Genomic DNA, 23833 nt, shown 5'->3' with positions numbered 1-23833 from the left:
GCTGCACGATTGGCTCATCAACACCTCATGCAGGTGGGCAGAAAGAGATGAGCACGGGTGGAACCTTGGCTCGTCCCTACCTCACATACCTGTCCAGCTGAGCTGGTGGGGTGAGGAGCGGTTCATTATCTAGCAGTAGTCAGAATCACGGGGAGATGACTTACCCCCCCGTCTCAGGCTGATGCTCTGTATAGTGGAACTCAATGAGCAAATCAGACGTAGTAACTATGCTTTTGAAAAACAAAGAGGCGGGCAAAGACAGCCCATTCTACAAACCATACAACCTGTTGGGTTGGAAAGTCAGCATCATGCTGTCTCTTGGACTCCCATCCCGATGATGGTGTGCCCGCTGAATGGTAGCCAGCCACCCAAAGTAGATGTATTAATTAGGAGAGTTGCTACATCTCAAAGCTGGATTTATTGTGCCTGCAACCTGACCAACACTCCTCCCACATCCCTCACTGAGATTCAAATCAGGGCATCCTTAGTCCCCAGGCAACAGCTTCTCCAAGGAACTAACAGGACATCCTTCTTCCGGTCGAGAGCCCCATGCAGGTGGGTGGTTCCTGAGACCCCTCACAACAGCCATTCTCCTGCTAGAAAGGGTACGTTCTCACAATAGGAGAGGAATATGACATCTATTTTTTCTGTATATCTTACAGAGACTGCAAGGTTACAGAGTGTTGCATCTTCCAAGGGACTGGCCCAGATCCTCACCTGGTGTAAATCGCTGTAGCTTCATTGAAGCCATGTTGATTTACACCAACTGGCGATCGCCTGTGTGTGTTTCTGTAGTTAAAGGGGATACTGCACAGGCTTCCACAGGGGTAGAGGCTTATTTCACCACAAAATCACTAATAACTAGCTTTTATATAGCACTTTTCATCACTAGATCTCAAAGCACTTAAAGGAGTAAGTATCATGCTTTTTCCTTTTCTGATTTAAAACTCAGGACAGTTAAACATCAGATCATCTGTTAAGCTTGAAAATTTCAGGTGCGCAAAAGTCAGGGCATTCCAAAATGAAGGTACATCAGACTACCACAACGCAACCCTTGCGGATAGTAGTTTGTATCGCTGTGCTGTATATGCCAGTTAATGTATGCCTTAAAAGCGAGTCGGTCCTGGGCTCTGTGGTAATCAACTATGGAATGTCCTGAATTTTGTGCATTTTAAATCTCAGCCATAACACGGCGTTACCATGGTTGCATTTAACAGCATTATGGGTCGCAGTTTCCTCAGTAATGTCCTATCATTGTAACCGAGGCCAAAAATATCGAAACATGTTTTCAGCTGACCAGCCATTTCTAAGAAAACGGACGGTGCGGGAAGCCCTGGTCTCTAATCACTACGATCTATTAAAGGTATTAGAGCTCCATCATGTGGAACACATCTGTATAACTATAGAGATATATCAAAAGCCATTAACTCACGAATAAATCTCCCAAGAAGCAATACATCTTTAAACCTGCTATAAATCTTCATCAAAGCAACTTGCTCTTACAGAGTTTCTGATTCAGCCTGACGGTTAAAGAGCGATGAAGGCTAGTCTGAATAGAAAGGCTACGATTGACCGAGGCCTGGAACGCTGGGGGGAGCTGCGCTGCAATTCACCTCAGCAGACCCTGTGTGCAGTGCCTCTAACCACTTTTTTCATATAGAACTCAATCCTCCAGTAGGAACAGAACCAGACTCAAAGTTGCCCCTTCATAAGGAACAGTCACTGGCATTTTTCGGATTCTAGCATGGGAGATGTAGCTAAATGTATAGTTTATGCATGCACCTTGCCCACACGGTGCTGGTATTTTACCTTGTTATCCCTTGTTTATAGCCTCGTTCATTATTTTCACATTACAAAAACTTAAAGGTACTGGCTGGTCCTCTTTCATGAACAGTTATTGCACGGCCTCTGAGATGCACACCTGGTGCTCTCTGTAAGTCCATAGGGTTAGGCTGAGCTAGAGTAAGAAGTAGGAGTAAGAAGTAAGAAGGAGTAAGAAGTAGCTCCAAGCTGGACACTGAATACTGGTTAATGACCCTGGACTTTAGCTCTATATTACAGCCTTGTAGACTGTAAGCTCTTTGGAGCGGAGACCATCATTTACTATATATTTGTACAATGGGGCCCCAGCTTGGCTGACTCCTTGGCACGACCACAATATAAATGTGAAATGTTAATATGTGCTTGAAGGGTTAAATTTCTTCAGCAGGTAGCACCTTAATGGGGAAGCGTCCGGAAGTCCTACCGACAAAGGCGTGGATTCTCGTAGCTGCGCATAAACAGACCCACGACTGCCAGTAGAGGAGGCGTAATACCGGGGAGACAATCCATTAATCGGTGTTTGCATTTTTACAGACTTATCTGCACTGAATTGTTGCATTGACTGCTTTCACCTACCCTTCTGTGTGCAAGTATTCTAGCAAAGGACTTTACCAGGAGGAACGATCCCAGCAGCAGCTGATTGTCAGTGGCTATTGCAGAACATGTGGGCCCAAGTAAACACTGAATTCACAATAAATAAATTCACCAGAAACCTGATTCTGAGGATTATGCTCCTCCAGTCAGGGAACAGAAACAATACCACATGACTGGCATGTAAAATGAAAACGACTTAAAGGATGAATATCCATGACTCCCCTTGTAAGCTGCTTGCAACAAGCTATCAGCCAAAAAATCATTCATAGAATGTGTTGGGAGGATAATTTTGAATAACAAATCTGAGGAAATTACCTGGGGATGTTGTGAAGGCCAAAACTATAACAGGGTTCAAAAAAAAGAATTAGATAAGTTGGTGGAGGATAGGTCCATCAATGGCTATGAGCCAAGATGGTCGGGGATGTAACCTCATGGTCTGAGTGTCCTTAGCCTCTGTTTGCCAGAAGCTGGGAGTGAATGACAGGGGATGGATCACACTCAACGATTGCCGGTCCTGTTCATTCCCTCTGAAGCATCTGCTATTGGCCACTGTCGGAAGACAGAATACTGGGCTAGATGGACCTATTGGTCTGATGCACTATCACCGTTCTTATGAAATTGTGATCGGTTTGCAGCCAGTTCCCAACAAACAAAAAGGAGGCAAAATGCCTTTAATTAATTATTTGTTATGAATCATTCAGCCAGCTCAAGGTATCATGAGTGATAACTAGAATGACTAGAGGCCTGGAAAACATGCCTTATAGTGAAAGACTACATTAGCTCAATCCATATAATTTATTGAGGAGCAGGTTAAGAGGTGATTTGCTCCAGCTCTGTAAGTACCTATATGGGGAAGAGACTTCTGGCAGTGGAGGGCTTTTTAGTCTAGCAAATGAAGGCATAGCAAGATACAGTGGTTGGAACCTGAAGCGAGAGACATTCAGACTAGAAATCGGGCACACAAGGGACATGCTGGACTCCCCCATCACTCGGAGTCCAAGTCAAGACTGGGTGTCTTTCTAAAAGACATGCTATGGCCCAAGCAGAAGTCATGGGTTTGGGGCAGATCTTAATGGGTGAGGTTCTTTGGCTTGTTTTATATGAGGAGTCAGACTAGATGATCAGAATGTTCCCTTCTGACCTTAAAATCTCTGAATCTATAAAGCATTATTGGGGATTGGTCCTGCTTTGAGCAGGGGGTTGGACTAGATGACCTCCTGAGGTCCCTTCCAACCCTGATATTCTATGATTCTATGATTATTTATATTACAGTTGATTCCAAAAAGCATGTGATGATGTGCAGACACCTCGAAAGTCATAGTCTTTGTCCCAGGAAGTTTACAAAAGAAAAACAGACAAAGGGTCAGAGAAAAGGGTGCAAAATAGAAGCAAAATTGATCCATAGATGATTGACACCCAGTGAGAATCTGCCAAAATCTCAAGGAGTTCTGCAGGGCTTCCATACAACCATCTGCACTTTGTAGCTCCGACAATGCAAACACCTGTCATTTGCTCCTGTTTGCTTGCCATGTATTTAAGCTGATGGCACTTTTCCATGTTTATCTCTGCCACAAACCATTGTTACCCTGAAGCGCCATCAGGTTGCAAGTGGCCCCCACAGATGTTCTTTTAAAGAAGAATGTTTCTAAATGAAAGGCCAAATTTTTCACAACTGGGTGCCTAAATAGAGGCAAGTAAATCAAAGTGACCTGCTCTTCAAAGGTGCTGGCTGTACACGGTTCTCATCTGAAGCCAGATGGAGACGCATGTGCTCAGTAGCTTTGAAGGCCACTTTGATTTAAGACCCTACACATTAAATTAGTGCCTGGCATTACATCCCCGACGTTTGCAGCCATTGGCCCATGTCATGGTTGAAATGGGATTCATTTGGTTCCAAAGAATATAATTGCTTCATGATTTGTCCCTTCTCTCTTTTACCGAGATATAATGATGGCAGTGAGCATGCCACCGTTCATTCTGTGCCTCAGAGCGTGCCTATGTCTGGAAGGAAGAGAAGAAATAAAAATGGTAGACCAGGAAACTGGTGCAGCTCCATGGACTCCAGCAGAGCTACGCTGATTTACACCCGCTGCAGAACTGGCTCAGGTGGCAATTCCTTTCCCACAATACTCATCTTACCTGGCTGACTTTTTCAGGAACTGGAGCCAGAAAAGGAATTGTTGCTAATACGTAGTGCTAAGAACAATGGGATAGACCTTTGACGGCTCCTCCAGTGGAGCTATGCCGATAGACACCAGCTGAGGATCTAGCCCCTAATTCTAAAATAATTCTGTTATAGCTGAGCAAGGTGTTGTGAGCAGACGGGATTGTGTGAGTGTATGGAGGGCAGGGAAGAAACAACAGGTACATCTCCAGAGTTATGCATGTTTTAATTCCCTTTTACTGTAATGGGAAGTGCATGGCTAAATGCTAAAGTGCTCCAAAGGGCAACACAAGTAAAAACAATTTAAAAATGAGACCTTGGCCACACTGAACTGATAAGTTCATCCCCTCATCCTTAAAACATACAAGAGAATATTTTAGGCTTGTTCCCATAAATGTAACTGCCTAGCCACAAACTACTGCTGAAGCATCCAGTTGAGCCTGAAAACCAGGCCCAAATTCTGCTCCCAATTCCTAAACCCACCAGGGTGTGGAGTTCTCCTCTCCACGTATCAACAGTGGGAAGGACCAGCTCTCTGTGCCCAAAGCCCCAGCTGGCTAGGCAGGTGGCTAAAAATCCCATGCCTACCTCCCGTAGGTCAGGTCAGGCTTTGTAGCCTGCTAGTGTAATGGCAGTAGATGGTACCACCTGCAGCTGGTCCATGCTGTGTGCTGAGAAGCAGTTAAGTGACTTGGCAAACCTCAGCAAGTGCCAAATCCTTCAGATGGATGTGCACTTGCGGAAGGTAGTAGGACCTCAAGGAAGGAAATGTCATCAGAAGGCAGAAGAGGTAAATCATGATTTAACCAATGGCAGATGGGAGAGAACAAACTGGAGAGAAAGCGATGGGAAACCACCCTCTGTACTTTCACCCATGAGAACTATAATAGCAGAACAAAGGTAAAGTAATCCATGGGTGGCACTAGACAGTGAGCTCCCCAAACCAGAAGGTGTGGCAAATTATACTGGAGAAGAGGCTCCAGCCATCAATACAAGCTGTGGTTATGATGATGTTGTACTAAATCCTTGCACCAAGGAAAAGAATGACTTGAACCTTCATAAATGAATCATCAGAGTAGGAACATGGAACTTGAGGAGTCTGTATGAAGGGAAGCTCACCATTGTGACCAAAGAATTGGAAAGATGTAGGACAGAAATATATGGAACTCAGAGCTGCATTGGAAGGGTAGGGGGTCATTTCATGACAATGGATGGATACAAGTGTACTATTCAGGATCTGAGAAAATGGGCATGCATTTATGTCATCGGCGGAAACATCATAGTGTGTGCTTGGATAAAATCCAATCAGTGACAGAATCATTACAATTCACCTTAGAGAGTAGCCTGTCAAGAAGTTGAGTATACAGGTTTATGCCCCTACAACAGCAGCTGATGACAATATGATTGATGGGTTTTGTGAACAACTTGAAGAGACACTTACTAAAACACAGCGTAAAGATACCATTGCTGTAATTAGGGACTTGAATACTAAAGTTGGAGCTGTAAGCTTTCATAAAATAGTAATGGGGGGAAATGGTCTGGGTTCACAGAATGAAAGATGAAGGTGTTTAGCTGAATTCTGTTCCTCTGCTCACTTGGTTATTACAAACACCATCTTCACCCAACAACCTAGATATTTATACATGAGAGCATATGCCAAAGAACCAAATCAACTATGTAATGATATAGCAATACTGAAGATCGAGTGTCCATTGAGCAAACACTGTCTTGAGTGCAGACTGTGGGTCAGACCATCAGCTGTTAGCTCCAAAAATCAAATTAAAACTTTAAAAGATATGATGTTCAACAGAAGCAGTAGACGAATTCAGTTATCTGGGATCATACACACCAACCGAGGAGGCTGTCCCAAAGAAATCAGAAGACTAGGGATAGCTTGCTCAGCTATGGCCTCCTTTAAGAAAGTGTGGGAAACCTGTGGTATCTCGGAATATATGAAGGTGCAACTGGTGAAAAGCCTAATTTTTTTCCCCTAGCGATTTATGGATGTGAATCATGGGACATTAATGCTGCTGACATGAAGAAAATTGAAGCTTTTGAAATGTGGTGCTGGCAAAGACTCTTGCATATCTCCTGGATGAAAAAAAAAAAAGATGGATTGCTGTGTTAGAGATACTATTGGAGAGAAACAGACCCTGATGTCAGAAATCAACAGATGCAAATGGATGTAATTTGGTCACATTAGACGATGGAAATAACCTTGAGAAAGTTACTGTGGAAGGAACGGTGGAGAGCCATTGCAGATGGACACCTGCTGCTGTTGCAGGGACACAGCAACAGAGTGTCTGAGCTTGGGGCAAGGGGACAGGCCCAGGGAGCAGCTGGTCTGTCTGTCCACTGTGCGCTTGTAATGCACTGCACAAAGACTAGCCATAGCCCAAAGGAAAGGGGTGCCCCGATGGGTGGCTGGGGGAGTGATACTGGAGCGGCACGTGGGCTGTTTGCTGATGTTAGTTTGTTCTGACCATGGTGATGGAGCGATTACAGGTGAAATCCTGACTCCCCAAAGACTGTTGTAGGGGTCTCCATCCCAAGGCAAAAGGTGGGAGTTTCTAACTACCATGGATCCATCCCCTGTCATCCAGTCCCAGCTTCTGGCAGTTGGAGGTTTAGGGAAACCCGGAGCATGGGTTTGTATCCTTGACCATCGTGCCTAATAGCCATTGATGGACCTATCCTCCATGAACTTATCTGATTCTTTTTTTAACCCAGTTATACTTTTGACCTTCACAACTTCCGATGACAAGTTCCAACTTCCCCAGGTTGACCTTGCGTTGTGTGAAGACGAATTTATTTTTGTTTGTTTTAAATTTGCTACCTATTAATTTCATCTGGTGACCTCTAGTTCCTGTGTTATATGAAGGGGTAAATAACAATTCCTTATTCACTTTCTCCAGAGAGAGGACACCACCACCATATGGCCATAACTGTGGTGACTCCCTTAGGAATAGCAAACCAAGCACAAAACTTACTTGGCTGAAAGAGAATAAAGAGAACATGGTGGAAGATATGCTCATCACACAAAGCGTCCAGGTTATGACACTCATGACAGAATTAATATGTAGGCACCTGCAATCTTTGAAAAATGTCATTCTCCTGGGAACAGAGAAATGTTTGCCGTCACTACCCCATCTCTCCCTGATCCAGAACAAGTTCCTGTGTGCCAAAATGTATTCCAATTGGTGTTGGGTCAGTTTTATACTCCACAGAAGCCAGATCTTCAGCTGGTGTGAACTGGTGTCGCTCCATTGTGGAGTTATGCCACTTAGACTAGCAGAGGATTAGGCGTGCATACAACTCAACCGAGCAGAGGCTATTATCTGCTTGTACATGGGCTTAACGATCAGTGGTTTCAAAATGCCCTTACAGCTTTTGTAATTATGTATAGCTGTTTTGAAACATGGATTATGAAATGGTTATTAACTTAGGCCCAATGCCTCAGCCGCTGAGTCATTTCATTTCTCAACACCGTTGCACACTGAGGGAGAACCAAAAAAAAAAAAAACACCCCAAAAACAAAACAAAAAAAACCTGACAGCAACAACTAAAAGCCATTTGTAGAAAAGAATCACCAGCAAGAAACAAAGCAAAGATTCATGAGCTGCAAGCTCAATGTCATTCCATTCATCTCTTTGATTTGCTCGAGGGGGTTTCTCTGCTGTGGTGGTTTACCTCTGGCGGTAGCTGCTTCTCCGTCCACATGAGCCATGCTCTGCATGGCAGTTGCTCCAACACATATTGGCATGCTGATTTTCTGCCCTAAGACAGCGGTTGACAGGTCCATGACAGACACATCCCTGAGCATCCGTGGGTACAGTCTCAATCTGACATAAAAGAGAGGGGGGGAGAAAAAATTAACTATGTTATTCATAGCTCACAATGAATGAGATCAGGTTTCCTTTCATGGCGACAATCGTCAGGAAAGATCTAGAAGAGAAGGAAGCCCAGAGAGCTATTTGAAAGGTAGGCAGGGGTAAGTTAAAAGCTAGGGAGGGACATTGCTTTAATTTACTATCCCAAGCTTCTGTGAAGCTGCTGAAATGTAGAAAGCAAGGGAGGAAAAGAATCAAAAAAGGAGGAAATAGGTGAAGAGCATTAGATAAGTGGCTCTCAACCTTTCCAGACTATTGTACCCCTTTCAGGAGTCTGATTTGTCTTGCGTACCCGCAAGTTTCACCTCATTTAAAAACTACTTGCTTACAAAATCAGGTATAAAAATACATAAGTATTGTCACAGCATACTATTACTGAAAAATTGCTGACTTTCTCACTTTTACCATACAATTATAAATCAATTGGAATCAATATTATATCCATATTGTACTTACATGTCAGCGTATACTGTATAGAGCAGCATAAACAAGTCATTGTCCATATGAAATTTTAGTTTGCACTGACTTCACCCATGCTTTTTATGTAGCCTATTGTAAAATTAGGAAAATATCTAGATGAGATGATGTACCCCCTGAAGGACCTCTGCGTATCCCCAGGGGTACGTGTACCCCTGGTTGAGAACCATGGCCTTAGAACATTATCTGTTCATACAGTATTCAAAAAACAGCCAGCCGGTGCAAAACAGCTACATGAGTCTCCATCCCCGAGCAGAAACGGGTGTCTGTCAATGTCAGATAGCAAGAAAAATTATTGCTCAGCTCAGCTGCCCTCGATTATTTTCCCCCTGTGGAAACAAGCATTTAACGGAAAATGGTACAACATGGTCAGTGATCTCATGCACTTTTGTCCCCATGTGGCTGACTCCCTATGCACTGGCTGTCTAGAATATGCCATGGTCTTTCCTTAAGGCTAGGTTGTCTTACTTCCTATGCACCCAGTCAGGGGGAGTAAGGGAGTCCCAGGTAAGCCTTTAATTCCCTGGCATGGGCTACCTGCATCATAACTGGTGACCTTGCGGGGAGAACATGCTCCACTGGGCTGCTCTTTAAATGCAAATTACAAGATAACTCTGATGGAGTAGTTGAATTAGTTTGACAGTTTAATTTTTGTCAGCTCAAAGGCTGCATTAAGTGACAAATGAGTAGACAGGTGATCAGTGAATATCCTAGCAGGTGAGCGATTATGTGACAATTAACTGGGTATGCACCATGCATATTTTGAGAGGAGTGGCATGTAAATACATTGGATTGTAAAATGCTTCTTTGAATTGTCAGGCAAAGGGGAGAAGTTTGAGTAGCAGGGTGGTGGGAAAGAAATGGGCACAGGCTTGGTTTCCCTCACCCTCTCCACTTAAAAGCAATGGCCCAGTGCAGAGGGGGAAGTCACCTGCTACTGATCTGTACCAGCAGCAAGATTACGTCCTTCCTGGAGGAAGTGGGGCGGGATGGAATGAATTGAAAGTTCCTTTTGTTGCATGGTCTGCTCCCGCACAGCTACGTACTCCCCCTGAGGCAGGGCTGACTGGTAAATTACACTCTACTCCTTGAATGAGTCTGGCAGAATCCGCATGACCCTCCCAGCCCCTGCATTGGGCCCCTTCCATTCCAATGCCTGGAAATAATACCATTGCAGAGCACACCATTCTGGTTCTTTATAAAGGCCAGATTTCCAAAATGGATGCTGCAGCAAGGTGGTTTCCCCGCTCCGGCCCTGAAGGGCTTAAAACAGCCCTGGGAGAGGGCTGTGGCAGAGGAAAAGCTGGGCTGATTGGGAAAGCAGCCACAGCTGTAGCCAGTGCAATCAGGGCCCAGCTGGCCCTTATAAGAGGGCAGTGGGCCAGAAGGAAAGGCAGTCTCTCTCTAGTTGCAGAGAGAGAAGGACCTGTCTGCCTGGGAAGCTGAGGAGGGTACCTAGGGTGGAGCAGTGCTGGGGAAGTGCAGAGGGAGCTGGGGAGTTCCAGCCTAGCAAAACCCCAGGCTGCAGGCCGAGATAAGGACCCACAAAGGGTACTGAGGCTGCCGAGGGGCAGCCCAGAGATAGGCAGAGGCAGCAGATCCAAACCCTCCTTGCCAAAGATGAGTGGCCTTTACAGGCTGCAGTCTACCCCAGTGAGCGGGGGCTAGATGGTGACAGGCAGTAGTCACTGAGGTGGAGATAGGGCGTTGGGGGTTCACATGAATGGGGAGGCCCAGATTGTGGGTTGCTGTGGTGGGCAGAACCCCTGAGTAAAGGGCACCAGGGTCCGGGAGGGACACCGGGGGCCAGCAGCAGGCGAGACATGAGCTGGCAGAGGGTGCTCCGGGGCTGGAAAGAGCTAATTCCCTGGACAACCAGCAGTGGGCGCCACAGCAGGGAGTCGTCGTTGCCCCGCCACGGGCCATGAAATGGTATTCCAGAACAGGTAACAGAAGAGTCATGTATTACATCTCAATAAAGCCGAGTGTCGTGCTTTGACAGTAAGCAACTCAGGACAGGGAGTCTTTGTACAAACAGCTAGCACAGTGGGGTCCTGGTCCCTCCTTTATCACCCCTCCGCCCCCCGTGATATCACAATATAAATAACAAACATGCATGGGGTGACGTTAACGCTGGGCTGTCTGTCAAGTCACCCTTACTGTGACCAACAGGCTGAGGTCTGAAAGACAACAGTAACGATCGAGCCATTATTACGACAAGCCACAAGAGGGTGTGCATTAGTAGGTACTGATGCATGTCCGGAGTGCATTGTGAGACACAAGGAGGGAAGGCTGGGTGCTTTTGGCATGCAGTGACAAGACACGCATCTGTATCTTGCTAATGCACATGCTGGGATGGCTGCTTGCTATTAGATTGTGGCTCCTGAATTTTAACTAAAGAAAACTAATTAAAAGCTGCCCAGCTATCGGCTGAGTCCAACCACCCGTGCTGCACGGGAGTCATGGATTCCCTTTGAAGCACTACTTCTGTTGTTATTCATAGGGTACCACCTAAATGCCCCAATGTGCTAGGCATTATAAAGCCATAGTAAGAGGGGGTCCCTACCCTGAGAAACTTACAATCTAAGTAGACCCAACAAGTTTTATAGAGGGCAAACTGAGACACAGAGAGATGAAGTGACTTTTCCAGGTCTGCAGCAGAGCCAGGAATTAAACCCAGATTCCTTGCATCTCCATGCATTGTCTTACCCATGAGACCATCCTACTTCTCCAGGAAAGCACTCCTCGGGGAAGAGAAAAATGTTACCTTCTCTTTTGTTCAAGTGATTGTGCTCAGCAAGAGCTAAAGAAGTAGTGTGTGATTTTAACTATGCTGGCATTCTTTGTGTTCTCGTACTGCATAGGAACCCTAGTCATGGACCATGACCCCACGGTGCTAGGTGGCGTACAAACACAGAACAAAAAGATGGCTTCTGCCCCACAGAGTATATAATCTATCCTATTTCTCGCCCGTTACATTCACATAAGACATGGCCCTCAGCCTTGTGCCTAACAACCCACTAAATAAGGAATTACCACTCCCATCAAGACCTCCCCCTGTCCTATCTGATTGTTGTGTTTTGGTGAAGAATGGGTTGAGGGATGCAAGGAAGGGGACACTGCTTTCCCCCACCCCCTATCATCCTCTCCATTCCAGCACTTACAACTTAGAGTTTACAGAGATTTCCTCTATGTAGCCATAGGAACATTTTCTGTTCTGGCCTGAGATGACACTAGAAGATTGGTGTGAACTATGCGTTCTGGGTCGGGGGAGGGATAGCTCAGTGGTTTGAGCATTGGTCTGCTAAACCCAGGGTTGTGAGCTCAATCCTTGAGGGGGCCATTTAGGGATTTGAGGCAAAAATTGGGGATTGGTCCCGCTTTGCGCAGGCGAGTTGGACTAGATGACCTCCTGAGGTCCCTTCCAATCCTGATATTCTATGATTCTATGATACTGCCACCAGATAACACTTACTCCTTGCCTTACTGCAACTGGTCTCCTCTGACACTCCAAGTCCACTTTTCCCAGCACTTATAAAGCAGGGATGGGCAAAACAGAGCAGAAAATGTAAATCCCTCTAAAACTTTTGCTCATTTTTTTGGGCAAACTTAAAATAAAACCTTATGGTTCGGGCAGTTTTTATGGTGGATTCTCTGTACCTTGAAGTCTTTAAATCACGAGTTGAGGACTTTAGTAACTCAGCCAGAGGTTAGGGGTCTATTACAGGAGTGGGTGAGTGAGGTTCTGTGGCCTGCAATGTGCAGGAGGTCAGACTAGATGATCACAATGGTCCCTTCTGACCTTAAAGTCTATGAAAGGTTTGCCACACCCCACCCCATCTTCTACTTTCAGGTTTTGGCTGTGCTTTATTCTGTAAGGCTCAGATTCATAGGTGCTGGAACTAGGGGTGCTGGGGGTGGCTGTAGCATCCCTTGGCCTGAAGTGGTTTCCATTATATACATAGCTCACAGTTTAGTTCAATGGCTCTCAGCACCCCTACTATATGCATTGTTCCAGCACCCCTGCTCAGATCCCCAGCTGGTGTAAATCAGTGTGGTTCTGTTGAAGGACACCAGCTGAGGATCAAGCCGTGCGTGCCAAAATACCATAACTCCCGCAGTATTTCTGGCCAGGAACAGATGCAGAAGTACCCAAATCTCTCTTTAAAAAAAGCTGATTTTCATGAGATTTCCAGCCTAAATTTGCAGAATCAGGAGGCGTGGCTGTTTATAAACATCCACATTTTAGGAGAATAACCTCAGTTCCCAGCCCCTTGGACTTCTACTGTCACTATTACATGGCTCCTAAAAGTGAATATTCTTTGGTTTCCTTTTTTGATACTTCTCCCCTTTAAACGTTTTCACAGAGCAAGTTCTAGACCAGGGGTGGGCAAATGCCTGAGGGCCACAACAGGGAATAGAAATTGTATGGCAGGCCATGAATGCTCACAAAATTGGGGTTGGGGTGTGGGACGAGGTGAGGGCTCTGGCTGGGGGTGCGGGCTCCGGGGTGGGGCTGGGGATGAGAGGTTTGGGGTGCAGAAGGGTGCTCCATGCTGGGATTGAGAGGTTTGGAGCGGAGGAGGGGGATCAGGGCTGGGGCAGGGGGTTGGGAGAGGTTCAGGGGTGCAGGCTCCGAGCGGCGCTTACCTCAGGTGGCTCCCAGAAGCAGTGGCATGTCCCATCTCTGGCTCCTAGGTGTGGAGCAGCCTGCGACCCTCCGAGCAGGGCCGTGCCGCGGCTTCCGGGACCCACGTGGTGCGGCTCCCCAGCAGGAGCTCACGGGCCGACTTAAAACAGTTCGCAGGCTGGGTGCGGCCTGCGGGCCATTGTTTTCCCACGCCTCTTCTAGACAGATGTTGGACCAATGCTCATGTTTCAGCAGTGGTTTTACAAGGTCACCCATTCTTATGAAATAAAGAAAATGACACATTTGGCTCCTCCAGCCCTGGAACAATAGCATTTCCTGGACATATATTCAAGACCACGTATACTTTTTTTAATAATCTATTGAGCACCCCCACCCCTTTCTTTTTCTCAAGTTAATATAGCCTGCACAACCATGTGCTGTGATCCGCGGTTCTAAACTGTCAGTCGTTGGGATGAGAAACCACCACGATACATCTCAGTGATATGGAAAGTAGCTTTTGCGATTTCAGTGGCTGTGATGGTCACTTGTAATAACAAACTATCATTCTGTAGTTGTTAAACTCATCTTATTGTTTTATCTTAACCAATGTGTTTGGATTAGAGTGGAGGGGAACTCCATTTAGAATAGCAAGGCTGGGGCATATAGGATTTCCTTTGATGAAAAGGTCTGTCTATGAGCATGCATTGTTCTGTAGCGTGCTGGACAGGACAAGACGCACATTTCTGGGGGAAGATCTGGGACTGGGAATTAGCGGGTGTGGGCCTATATGTAATTAAGAAGTGACTGGTCAGAGCACTCACCTATTTAGCTGGGAGTGAATTTGCATGCTGAAGTCAGTGTGAACAGGCCAAGAGGCACTCCAGGCCAGAGATTTTAGGGGACACAGCTGTTCAAACAGTCCAGATTGTACCCTGGGGACGGTCACAGTGGCTTGCTTCCAAAGTTGGTTTAAAAAAAAAGAGGAGGGAGGAGGAATTTCTTTTCTCTCCCCCCCTCCCCCTTATTTTTGACATTTGAATTCCATTGAAATTTCAAAACCTGAAAAATTTCAATCAGTTCTATATTTGGTTTATAAAAAGAGAAAAAAAATCACTGACATTTTCCCCTATTGGTTTTTAAATTTCAGTATTTTAACTGTCATTGAATTGTTTAAATATAATAAATTTTAACCAGCTCTCCTTTGTTCCCTCTAAGTCGGTGCTAATTAATGCCCCAGCTCTGTGCTGCCAGATAAACATATTGTGAAATCAAGCTTCTTATCCCAGGCAAATTCTAACTCATTCTGCTACCTTCCTTCTCTCTACAGCTCTGCACTTCCTGTCATAAACTGTCACGGCTGGTGCTGTGCCCTGTTCAGCAGTTACCCAGAGGAAACGTATTAGATCTCACAGGCTGTTTTGAATTTAATCCGTTTATTTTTTTGCAAAGCACTTGGAGAGCCTTAGATGACAGACATCACACAAATGCAGCCAGCGTATCCTCATTAAAAACCTATAAACCTTTTGGGGAAAGACAGGTGGAAATTTCCAGAGATTTATTCAAACAAGCCATGTAATAGTGGGTATGTCCACCCCCTTCTCTGGAGATCCCTCTGCAGTAGAAACAAGAAAATATTTCAATCACCCTTTGCTATCGATGGGGAGACAGCATGATACACATGTTCAGAGTAGATTCTTTAGTCTCCCAGTGCAGCGCTGTGTGGACACAGTATAGGGTTATCCTCCAGCAGCAGGCACTCAGCACTGAGAATTTACACCTGACAGGCTTAAGGAAGATGCTGACCAGAGTAAGTGAGCACAAGCCATAAATCACCCCCACTTCAAACATCCCCCTTGAAGAGGGAGATGCCAAATGAGGTGACTTGCTGCTACTCAGTGAAGTACTTTGGCTTTCCAGAGGCAATGTTCCTCTTTGTTCCTTTGAACTTCTATCTAAAATACAAAACATTCCTGGCTTTTTTTTTTTTAACTGAATATAAATACCTGCTTGAACCTGACTGCATTCTCAATCTTCCCCAACAGATATGGCCAGTCACTTGAATTACCTTAATACCTAGCCACAAGGCAATGATCGTTTGCTGTGGCTTTGGTAAACAAGCAGTCGTCGTTCCATGTACGTGTTCCTGAGTAAAAAGAAAAGGAGGACTTGTGGCACCTTAGAGACTAACCAATTTATTAGAGCATAAGCTTTCGTGAGCTACAGCTCACTTCTTCAGATGCATATCGTGGAAACTGCAGCAGGCTTTATATATACACAGAGAATATGAAACAATACCTCCTCCCACCCCACTGTCCTGCTGGTAATAGCTTATCTAAAGTGATTTCCAGCACAAATCCAGGTTTTCTCACCCTCCACCCCCCCACACAAATTCACTCTCCTGCTGGTGATAGCCCATCCAAAGTGATAACTCTTTACACAATGTGCATGACAATTAAGCTGGGCTATTTCCTGCATAAATCCAGGTTCTCACATCCCCCCCACCCCCATACACACACAAACTCACTCTCCTGCTGGTAATAGCTCATCCAAACTGACCACTCTTCAAGTTAAAATCCAAGTTAAACCAGAACATCTGGGGGGGGGGGGTAGGAAAAAACAAGAGGAAACAGGCTACCTTGCATAATGACTTAACCACTCCAAGTCTCTATTTAAGCCTAAATTAATAGTATCCAATTTGCAAATGAATTCCAATTCAGCAGTTTCTCGCTGGAGTCTGGATTTGAAGTTTTTTTGTTTTAAGATAGCGACCTTCATGTCTGTGATCGCGTGACCAGAGAGATTGAAGTGTTCTCCGACTGGTTTATGAATGTTATAATTCTTGACATCTGATTTGTGTCCATTTATTCTTTTACGTAGAGACTGTCCAGTTTGACCAATGTACATGGCAGAGGGGCATTGCTGGCACATGATGGCATATATCACATTGGTGGATGTGCAGGTGAACGAGCCTCTGATAGTGTGGCTGATGTTATTAGGCCCTGTGATGGTGTCCCCTGAATAGATATGTGGGCACAGTTGGCAACGGGCTTTGTTGCAAGGATAAGTTCCTGGGTTAGTGGTTCTGTTGTGTGGTATGTGGTTGTTGGTGAGTATTTGCTTCAGGTTGCGGGGCTGTCTGTAGGCAAGGACTGGCCTGTCTCCCAAGATTTGTGAGAGTGTTGGGTCATCCTTTAGGATAGGTTGTAGATCCTTAATAATGCGTTGGAGGGGTTTTAGTTGGGGGCTGAAGGTGACGGCTAGTGGCGTTCTGTTATTTTCTTTGTTAGGCCTGTCCTGTAGTAGGTAACTTCTGGGAACTCTTCTGGCTCTATCAATCTGTTTCTTTACTTCTGCAGGTGGGTATTGTAGTTGTAAGAAAGCTTGACAGAGATCTTGTAGGTGTTTGTCTCTGTCTGAGGGGTTGGAGCAAATGCGGTTGTATCGCAGAGCTTGGCTGTAGACGATGGATCGTGTGGTGTGGTCAGGGTGAAAGCTGGAGGCATGCAGGTAGGAATAGCGGTCAGTAGGTTTCCGGTATAGGGTGGTGTTTATGTGACCATTGTTTATTAGCACTGTAGTGTCCAGGAAGTGGATCTCTTGTGTGGACTGGACCAGGCTGAGGTTGGTGGTGGGATGGAAATTGTTGAAATCATGGTGGAATTCCTCAAGGGCTTCTTTTCCATGGGTCCAGATGATGAAGATGTCATCAATATAGCGCAAGTAGAGTAGGGGCTTTAGGGGATGAGAGCTGAGGAAGCGTTGTTCTAAATCAGCCATAAAAATGTTGGCATACTGTGGGGCCATGCGGGTACCCATAGCCGTGCCGCTGATCTGAAGGTATACATTGTCCCCAAATGTGAAGTAGTTATGGGTAAGGACAAAGTCACAAAGTTCAGCCACCAGGTTAGCCGTGACATTATCGGGGATAGTGTTCTTGACGGCTTGTAGTCCATCTTTGTGTGGAATGTTGGTGTAGAGGGCTTCTACATCCATAGTGGCCAGGATGGTGTTATCAGGAAGATCACCGATGGATTGTAGTTTCCTCAGGAAGTCAGTGGTGGCTCGAAGGTAGCTGGGAGTGCTGGTAGCGTAGGGCCTGAGGAGGGAGTCTACATAGCCAGACAATCCTGCTGTCAGGGTGCCAATGCCTGAGATGATGGGGCGCCCAGGATTTCCAGGTTTATGGATCTTGGGTAGTAGATAGAATATCCCAGGTCGGGGTTCCAGGGGTGTGTCTGTGCGGATTTGATCTTGTGCTTTTTCAGGAAGTTTCTTGAGCAAATGCTGTAGTTGCTTTTGGTAACTCTCAGTGGGATCAGAGGGTAATGGCTTGTAGAAACTCGTGTTGGAGAGCTGCCGAGCAGCCTCTTGTTCATATTCCGACCTATTCATGACGACAACAGCACCTCCTTTGTCAGCCTTTTTGATTATGATGTCAGAGTTGTTTCTGAGGCTGTGGATGGCATTGCGTTCCTCATGGCTGAGGTTATGGGGCAAGTGATGCTGCTTTTCCACAATTTCAGCCCGTGCACGTCGGCGGAAGCACTCTATGTAGAAGTCCAGTCTGCTGTTTCGACCTTCAGGAGGAGTCCACCTAGAATCCCTCTTTCTGTAGTGTTGGTTGGGAGACCTCTGTGGATTAGTATGCTGTTCAGAGGTATTTTGGAAATATTCCTTGAGTCGGAGACGTCGAAAATAGGATTCTAGGTCACCACAGAACTGTATCATGTTCGTGGGGGTGGAGGGGCAGAAGGAGAGGCCCCGAGATAGAACAGCTCCTTCTGCTGGGCTGAGAGTATAGTTGGATAGGTTAACAATATTGCTAGGTGGGTTGAGGGAACCATTGCTGTGGCCCCTTGTAGCATGTAGTAGTTTAGAAAGTTATTCTCTGTGTATATATAAAGCCTGCTGCAGTTTCCACGATATGCATCTGAAGAAGTGAGCTGTAGCTCACGAAAGCTTATGCTCTAATAAATTGGTTAGTCTCTAAGGTGCCACAAGTCCTCCTTTTCTTTTTGCGAATACAGACTAACACGGCTGTTACTCTGAAACTTGTGTTCCTGAGTGTAATGTCTCTTGTTCCAAATGCCTTTGGAAAGTCCATGGCAGAGTGTGTCACAACAGGTTATCAGAGATTTATTCCCCTCCCCCTCCGCTCTTCATTTAAAATGCTGAAAGAAGAGATTTTAGATTGATTTCTTGAGTGCCATCAAGCCAAAGACACCCTCACCTTGTCCTAAAATCCATTCTTTGTTCGTCCTGATTGGTAATTAGAAAACTTTAGGAGTGAATTTAATCACCAGGCAGCACAGCCTTGGAAGGACACAGTGTCGTGAGATAAAAACAAATGCAAGGTGAAAAAGGTCACGTTCTGTAGGGATGACGTGCTCGGACATCCCAAAATCTTCTCTGACCTTAAAAATCTCACCTTTACAACAATTACCACCATGTTATCCCAGGGCTCTGAAGGAACAGTGAGCTACTGTTAGCAATAAAGTCCTGACATTGGAATGTGACCCCTGGTTCTTATTGCAATACAGACTCATGTTCCTGATCAGTGTTAACAATCACTTAAAAATCAAAGAATACAAGAAAGTTACTGTGACTAGCATAAGAATTGATCTCTCGTGGAAATTTATACTCTAGGTGAACTGATATGTCAAAAGCATCTGAAGTTACTCAAACTTCTCATTGCTTAAAAGCAAAAACAATTATTTTTTAATCCATTATATGTGCGTGCCACTCCTCCAGAAGCACACATGGTCCAGACCAAATTACCTGTGTCACATCCCAAAGTAATCTCTCTCTTGCTAGTACATTCATTGATAACCATTCTAATCATTTGTCACTTAATGCAGCCATTGAGTTGACAAAAAAATAAACTGATCCAACAAAGAAATTCACATTTAAAGGCACCAAAACTATTTACTGCATGTACCTAAATAATTGCATCATGTACCAAATCAGCAACCTGTGCATTTCCCACACACTTTCCAAGTGCTGATTCGGTCTCAATTTTGTGCTGTTACTTTGCAGTTAAAAAAAACCTGAATTTTAAAGCCAATCGGTCCTGACTCCTTTGTCTTCAAGGTATAAGGGACATCTGTGCTTTTAGGGTAGGGTTTTCAAAAGTATTGGCTTAATTCTGCCTCCATTGAAGGCAATGGGAGGTTTAGGGGTTTCATAAATAAAGTTCAGTGTTAATGAATCTTTGCAACACTAACTTTGTGAGCTGAAGAAGTAAGATTCCTTTCTCTCCCCCCCACCCCAGCCCGAGAACCCAATACTCCTGAGCCATAATCCAGTCACTGAACCACAAGACCATCCGTCCTTATTCAGCCTTGTGGCTGAAACATATTTGACAGCCTTCTCCATAGGCCCCAAAACACAACGGGGCAGAACCTCTGCCGGTGTGAATGGTCAATGCTATGTAACAGGCACTCTTCAGAATCCTGCAGAAAAACATCATTGCGGTGAAGCTCAGGTTGCAGACACTTATCCATGTTTCGAGTGCACGTTACCTTTCAAAAACATTAGAGTTTAAAAATACTTATACACACTAGAAATCCAGGAATGCAGTTAAGGTTGCACTTCTCAAACAAAGCACCCAAACTACATTAACTTTGTACCCTTAGAGATGCCAGATTACTACCTTTCCTGATAGCTATGCATAGATAAGGGAATGGGAGTATTTCATGTTCTCAAGGTGCCTCTATAAGTTCTAATAATTACATATACATTAGCACACAACCAGTGGAAAACTCTTCGATTTTACAGTGTCACAGGAGCAGGTAAGTAGCTGAGGATCACCTAAATGGAGAATGAGCATTCTAATAGAAAGGACTTTTTTAGCTTCACATGTTAAGTATAATACAGCAGGATGGCCTAGCGACTAGAGCATTGGACTGTGACGCAGAAGATGTGAGTTCTATTCACAGCTCTGCCACTGGCCTGCTGGGTGACCTTGGACAAGTCATTTCACCTTGCTGTGCCTCAGTTTCCCCAGCTGTAAAATGTGGATAAGGATTTCTACCCTCCTTTGTAAAGGAGCGTTTGAGTGTTGAATAGCACCATAATGGAGCCAGTTTTTCTTAGTATTAAACCACAACTGCTGTTTTGGGTTTTTCCAATAATAATTCCCAATAGTAAAGACTCCTCCCTATAAAAAGTAACACTGAAAAAATATACTGGCCCTGCTTCCAGTCCCATTGACCTCAGTGGGAACACCCATTGTTAATGGAGTTTGCATTTCATCCTTTCTAAAAGCTGATATAATAGTATTTACTCATCCAAGGTTATTAATCCCATATAATGCAGAATATTTGTTACATATGAATAGGCCAATAAACACTTGCAAAGGAAAAAAGTGAGCAGTTATTTGTGTGAGCCTTTTGGCTGAACATCCTAAGGAGACTTCCAATTAGTTGAAGACTAATTATTTTTAATAGAGATAAGCTATCTGCATTGTCCTGTGATGTAACAGGCAGGGTCATACCTGTTATGTCTTCCATAGGCATTAGTTATACTCTGCATGTTACAGTGATAACGGGGTGTCTTGTGCCCATCAGGAAACAAGGATTTCATTAACATCTTGTCCCTTGTTATATTAAATGGCTAAGTGTGGTCCAAAAATTTCAAGTTAAGTTAAGGCTGGTTTTCTTCTGTTATAACCACCACCATTAACATCTTTTTAACCTTTTATTAAAGATACAGAAAAAGGAAAAACAGTTTCAGCATTAGAAATACAAAATGTTAAGAGTAAGGTTTTCATTTTAGCCATTTCCCTTATTCTCTTCCCTGTAGCTGCACAGAGTTGTTTATTGGGAATGCCCCTCTTTGTCTGTCTTTTAGACGTAGTAACTGGCCTTTTTTGGAGAAAAGGTTAGTTTAGATGATCTGGTGCCATCATTGAAGTCTGATCCTGGTTTGTTTGTTTTTTTAAGACTAAACATGACAAACACACACTGAAAAGAGAACAGCAAAGATAGAAAAGCAGCTTTGGTCTCTGGTGTGTTTTTCAGACTCCTGAGCAGTGAAGGTAAGCCAACCGAATTTTCTAGCATAGACCAGGCCTAAGAGAGACCACCACCCAACAAAACTGGTCTCTGACTACCCAACAGTAATGGCTGGCCTTTGTAGAGATGTCTAGCACGTAACCCAGCCACTCAGACTGTGCACTAGGTTTTGTGGTTTGCCCCTGGGGGCACCAATAGGACACAGCTTTGATTCAGCTGCCCGGCAGGAATGCACGTCATTGGTCATCTGAATAACTGAGTGGAGGAGCAGTGATTCACTATTTTGAGATATGATATAAATCCCCTTGAATTTCATCCTCGCAAAGAGAATCTGACGAAGGTTGAAACTGATCTAAAGATTGTTGCCTACTGCTGTTAGTACATTTTGTCTGAGTCAATAAACATGAGTGTCAGTTACCCGGGGTTGCAAATTTGCTGGAGTGCAATCCAGTTTTGAAGTTTTCCCACATCTCTCATTAGCCCGCGGGAGGCTGAAACGTGGAGGCTGAAACATACCCTGATGGCAGATGTGTGAAGACGAGTGTAGAAATTAAAATCTCAATTAGCAGATTAAATACTGCTTACCCCAGGGGTGATCCAAAGCACACTGAAGTCAATAGGAGTCTTTCTACAGAGTGCAGTGGAAAATCGATCGGGCTCCCAGTAAGAGCTGGTCAAAAAAACACTGTCAAAAATATTTTCCATCTTGGATGGAAAACTTCGGGGGTTTTTTGTTATTAAATGGAAATTTTCAAGAAATTCCGTGTTCACAAAAAGTGTTACTTAAAAACTAATTTATTTTCTCTTTTCAAAGAAAAAAGTCTATGGAAATGAACAATTTTTCATTTCTGGGGGTTTTTTTTGGGGGGGGGAAGGGGGAGGGTTTCTTGCTGGAAAAAAAATTATTTCCCAACCAGCTCCACTCCTAGTAAAGACTTTCAACCCATTAAAGAGTGATTCTGTCTTTTTCCTACCTTGAAAATGCTGCTACGTTATCTGCTAATGTCTGTTGATTGTCTGCTCCTGACCGGTAATAGTCGTACACTGCTTTTGGAAGAACTCTCTTGGCATATTGTTCAAAATCACCCACACAAACTGGTTTTCCAGACATTTTGCGGACCCCACAGGATAAGTCTCTTCTTACATTCCACTCTTTTTAAGGTCTATTTTTCGGCCTGTAAATAATTAATGTGTGACTTTTCCAAAGTTCAAGTATCTGAATCATTTGAATTGATTTTTTAAAATGTGCAAACAATCCTGGCACATCTGTACATTCTCTTTGGACTTTGCCATTCTGTTCTGATTCACAATTTGAGGGACGTGCCCAGTGTGTTCAGGGCAGATCCAGACTGTAAAAGGTCTACAACATGGGGAAAAGGAAAAGCAAGAAATAAAAAATGAATAAATAAGCAAAATAAACATATTGGCACTTTACGGATGCATGAATTAAAATGCTTAACCGAGGCTGGTCCCTCGGGTCAGGGACTCTGTGGGTGTATGCACGTGCGTCTTGTTCAGTGCTCTAGACCTTGTCAGTGCTAAAGACTAAAAAATTCTGATCTAGGCAGTTTGCAAAACCAGCTCCAAATCCAGGGTCAAACACCCACAAACGTAGAGGATTCTCAGATGTCTACAGGTAAGGCCCCTACTCAGGAGATCTGGCCTCAATGCCCAGTTCTACCACAGGTTTCAGAGTAGCAGCCATGTTAGTCTGCATTTTCCACTGAATGCATCCGATGAAGTGAGCTGTAGCTCACGAAAGCTTATGCTCAAATAAATTGGTTAGTCTCTACGGTGCCACAAGTCCTCCTTTTCTTTTTAGTTCTACCACAGACTCCCTGCCCCTGGGTAAGTGACTTTCTCCCTGTGGCTCAGTTCCCCCTTTGTAAAATGGGATAATAATCCTTCCTCTCTCCCACCCTGTCTTGTCCACTCGGACAGGAAGAGACAATACGTGCCCCAAAGTACTTACTGTGTGTCTGTACAGCACCAAGCACTGTAGAGTCCACTTCTGTAACATAAATATATCCCACCTCTACTGATCACCCGTAACACGTAAAACTGGCCCCTCACTACTTCATTGACCAACACCTAGATCAATGGTGCTGTGCTTCCTTTTTTCCCCTGCAGGGGGGGCTGTGAGCAGCGGAAGCCTCTGCCCATTCCACCACTGCAGACACAAGCTCAGCGGGTGGGGGCCAGTCCTGTGAGAACCCCAGTGGGAAGAAGGCTGAATGCCCCA

General features: G+C 44.7%; 1 protein-coding gene across 1 annotated transcript in view; it reads right to left on the bottom strand.

The window, feature by feature from the left end:
• The window catches only part of HAO1 (hydroxyacid oxidase 1), a 47040-nt gene extending 23265 nt beyond the window's left edge, over window positions 1–23775 (bottom strand). The window contains exons 1-2 of the mRNA XM_073339672.1: window positions 22566–23775; window positions 8270–8421 (exon numbers count right to left, since the gene is read on the bottom strand). Of these exons, the coding sequence (XP_073195773.1) occupies window positions 8270–8421; window positions 22566–22702 (289 nt within the window). The 5' untranslated portion in view covers window positions 22703–23775. The remainder of the gene's footprint in view (window positions 1–8269; window positions 8422–22565) is intronic.
• Between the last annotated feature and the right edge of the window lie 58 nt (window positions 23776–23833).

This window comes from Lepidochelys kempii, chromosome 3, assembly GCF_965140265.1.
Source record: "Lepidochelys kempii isolate rLepKem1 chromosome 3, rLepKem1.hap2, whole genome shotgun sequence".
Lineage (NCBI taxonomy): Eukaryota > Metazoa > Chordata > Testudines > Cheloniidae > Lepidochelys > Lepidochelys kempii.
Note: the sequence above shows the minus strand (reverse complement) of the source record. Positions and strands in the feature narration are given on the sequence as shown.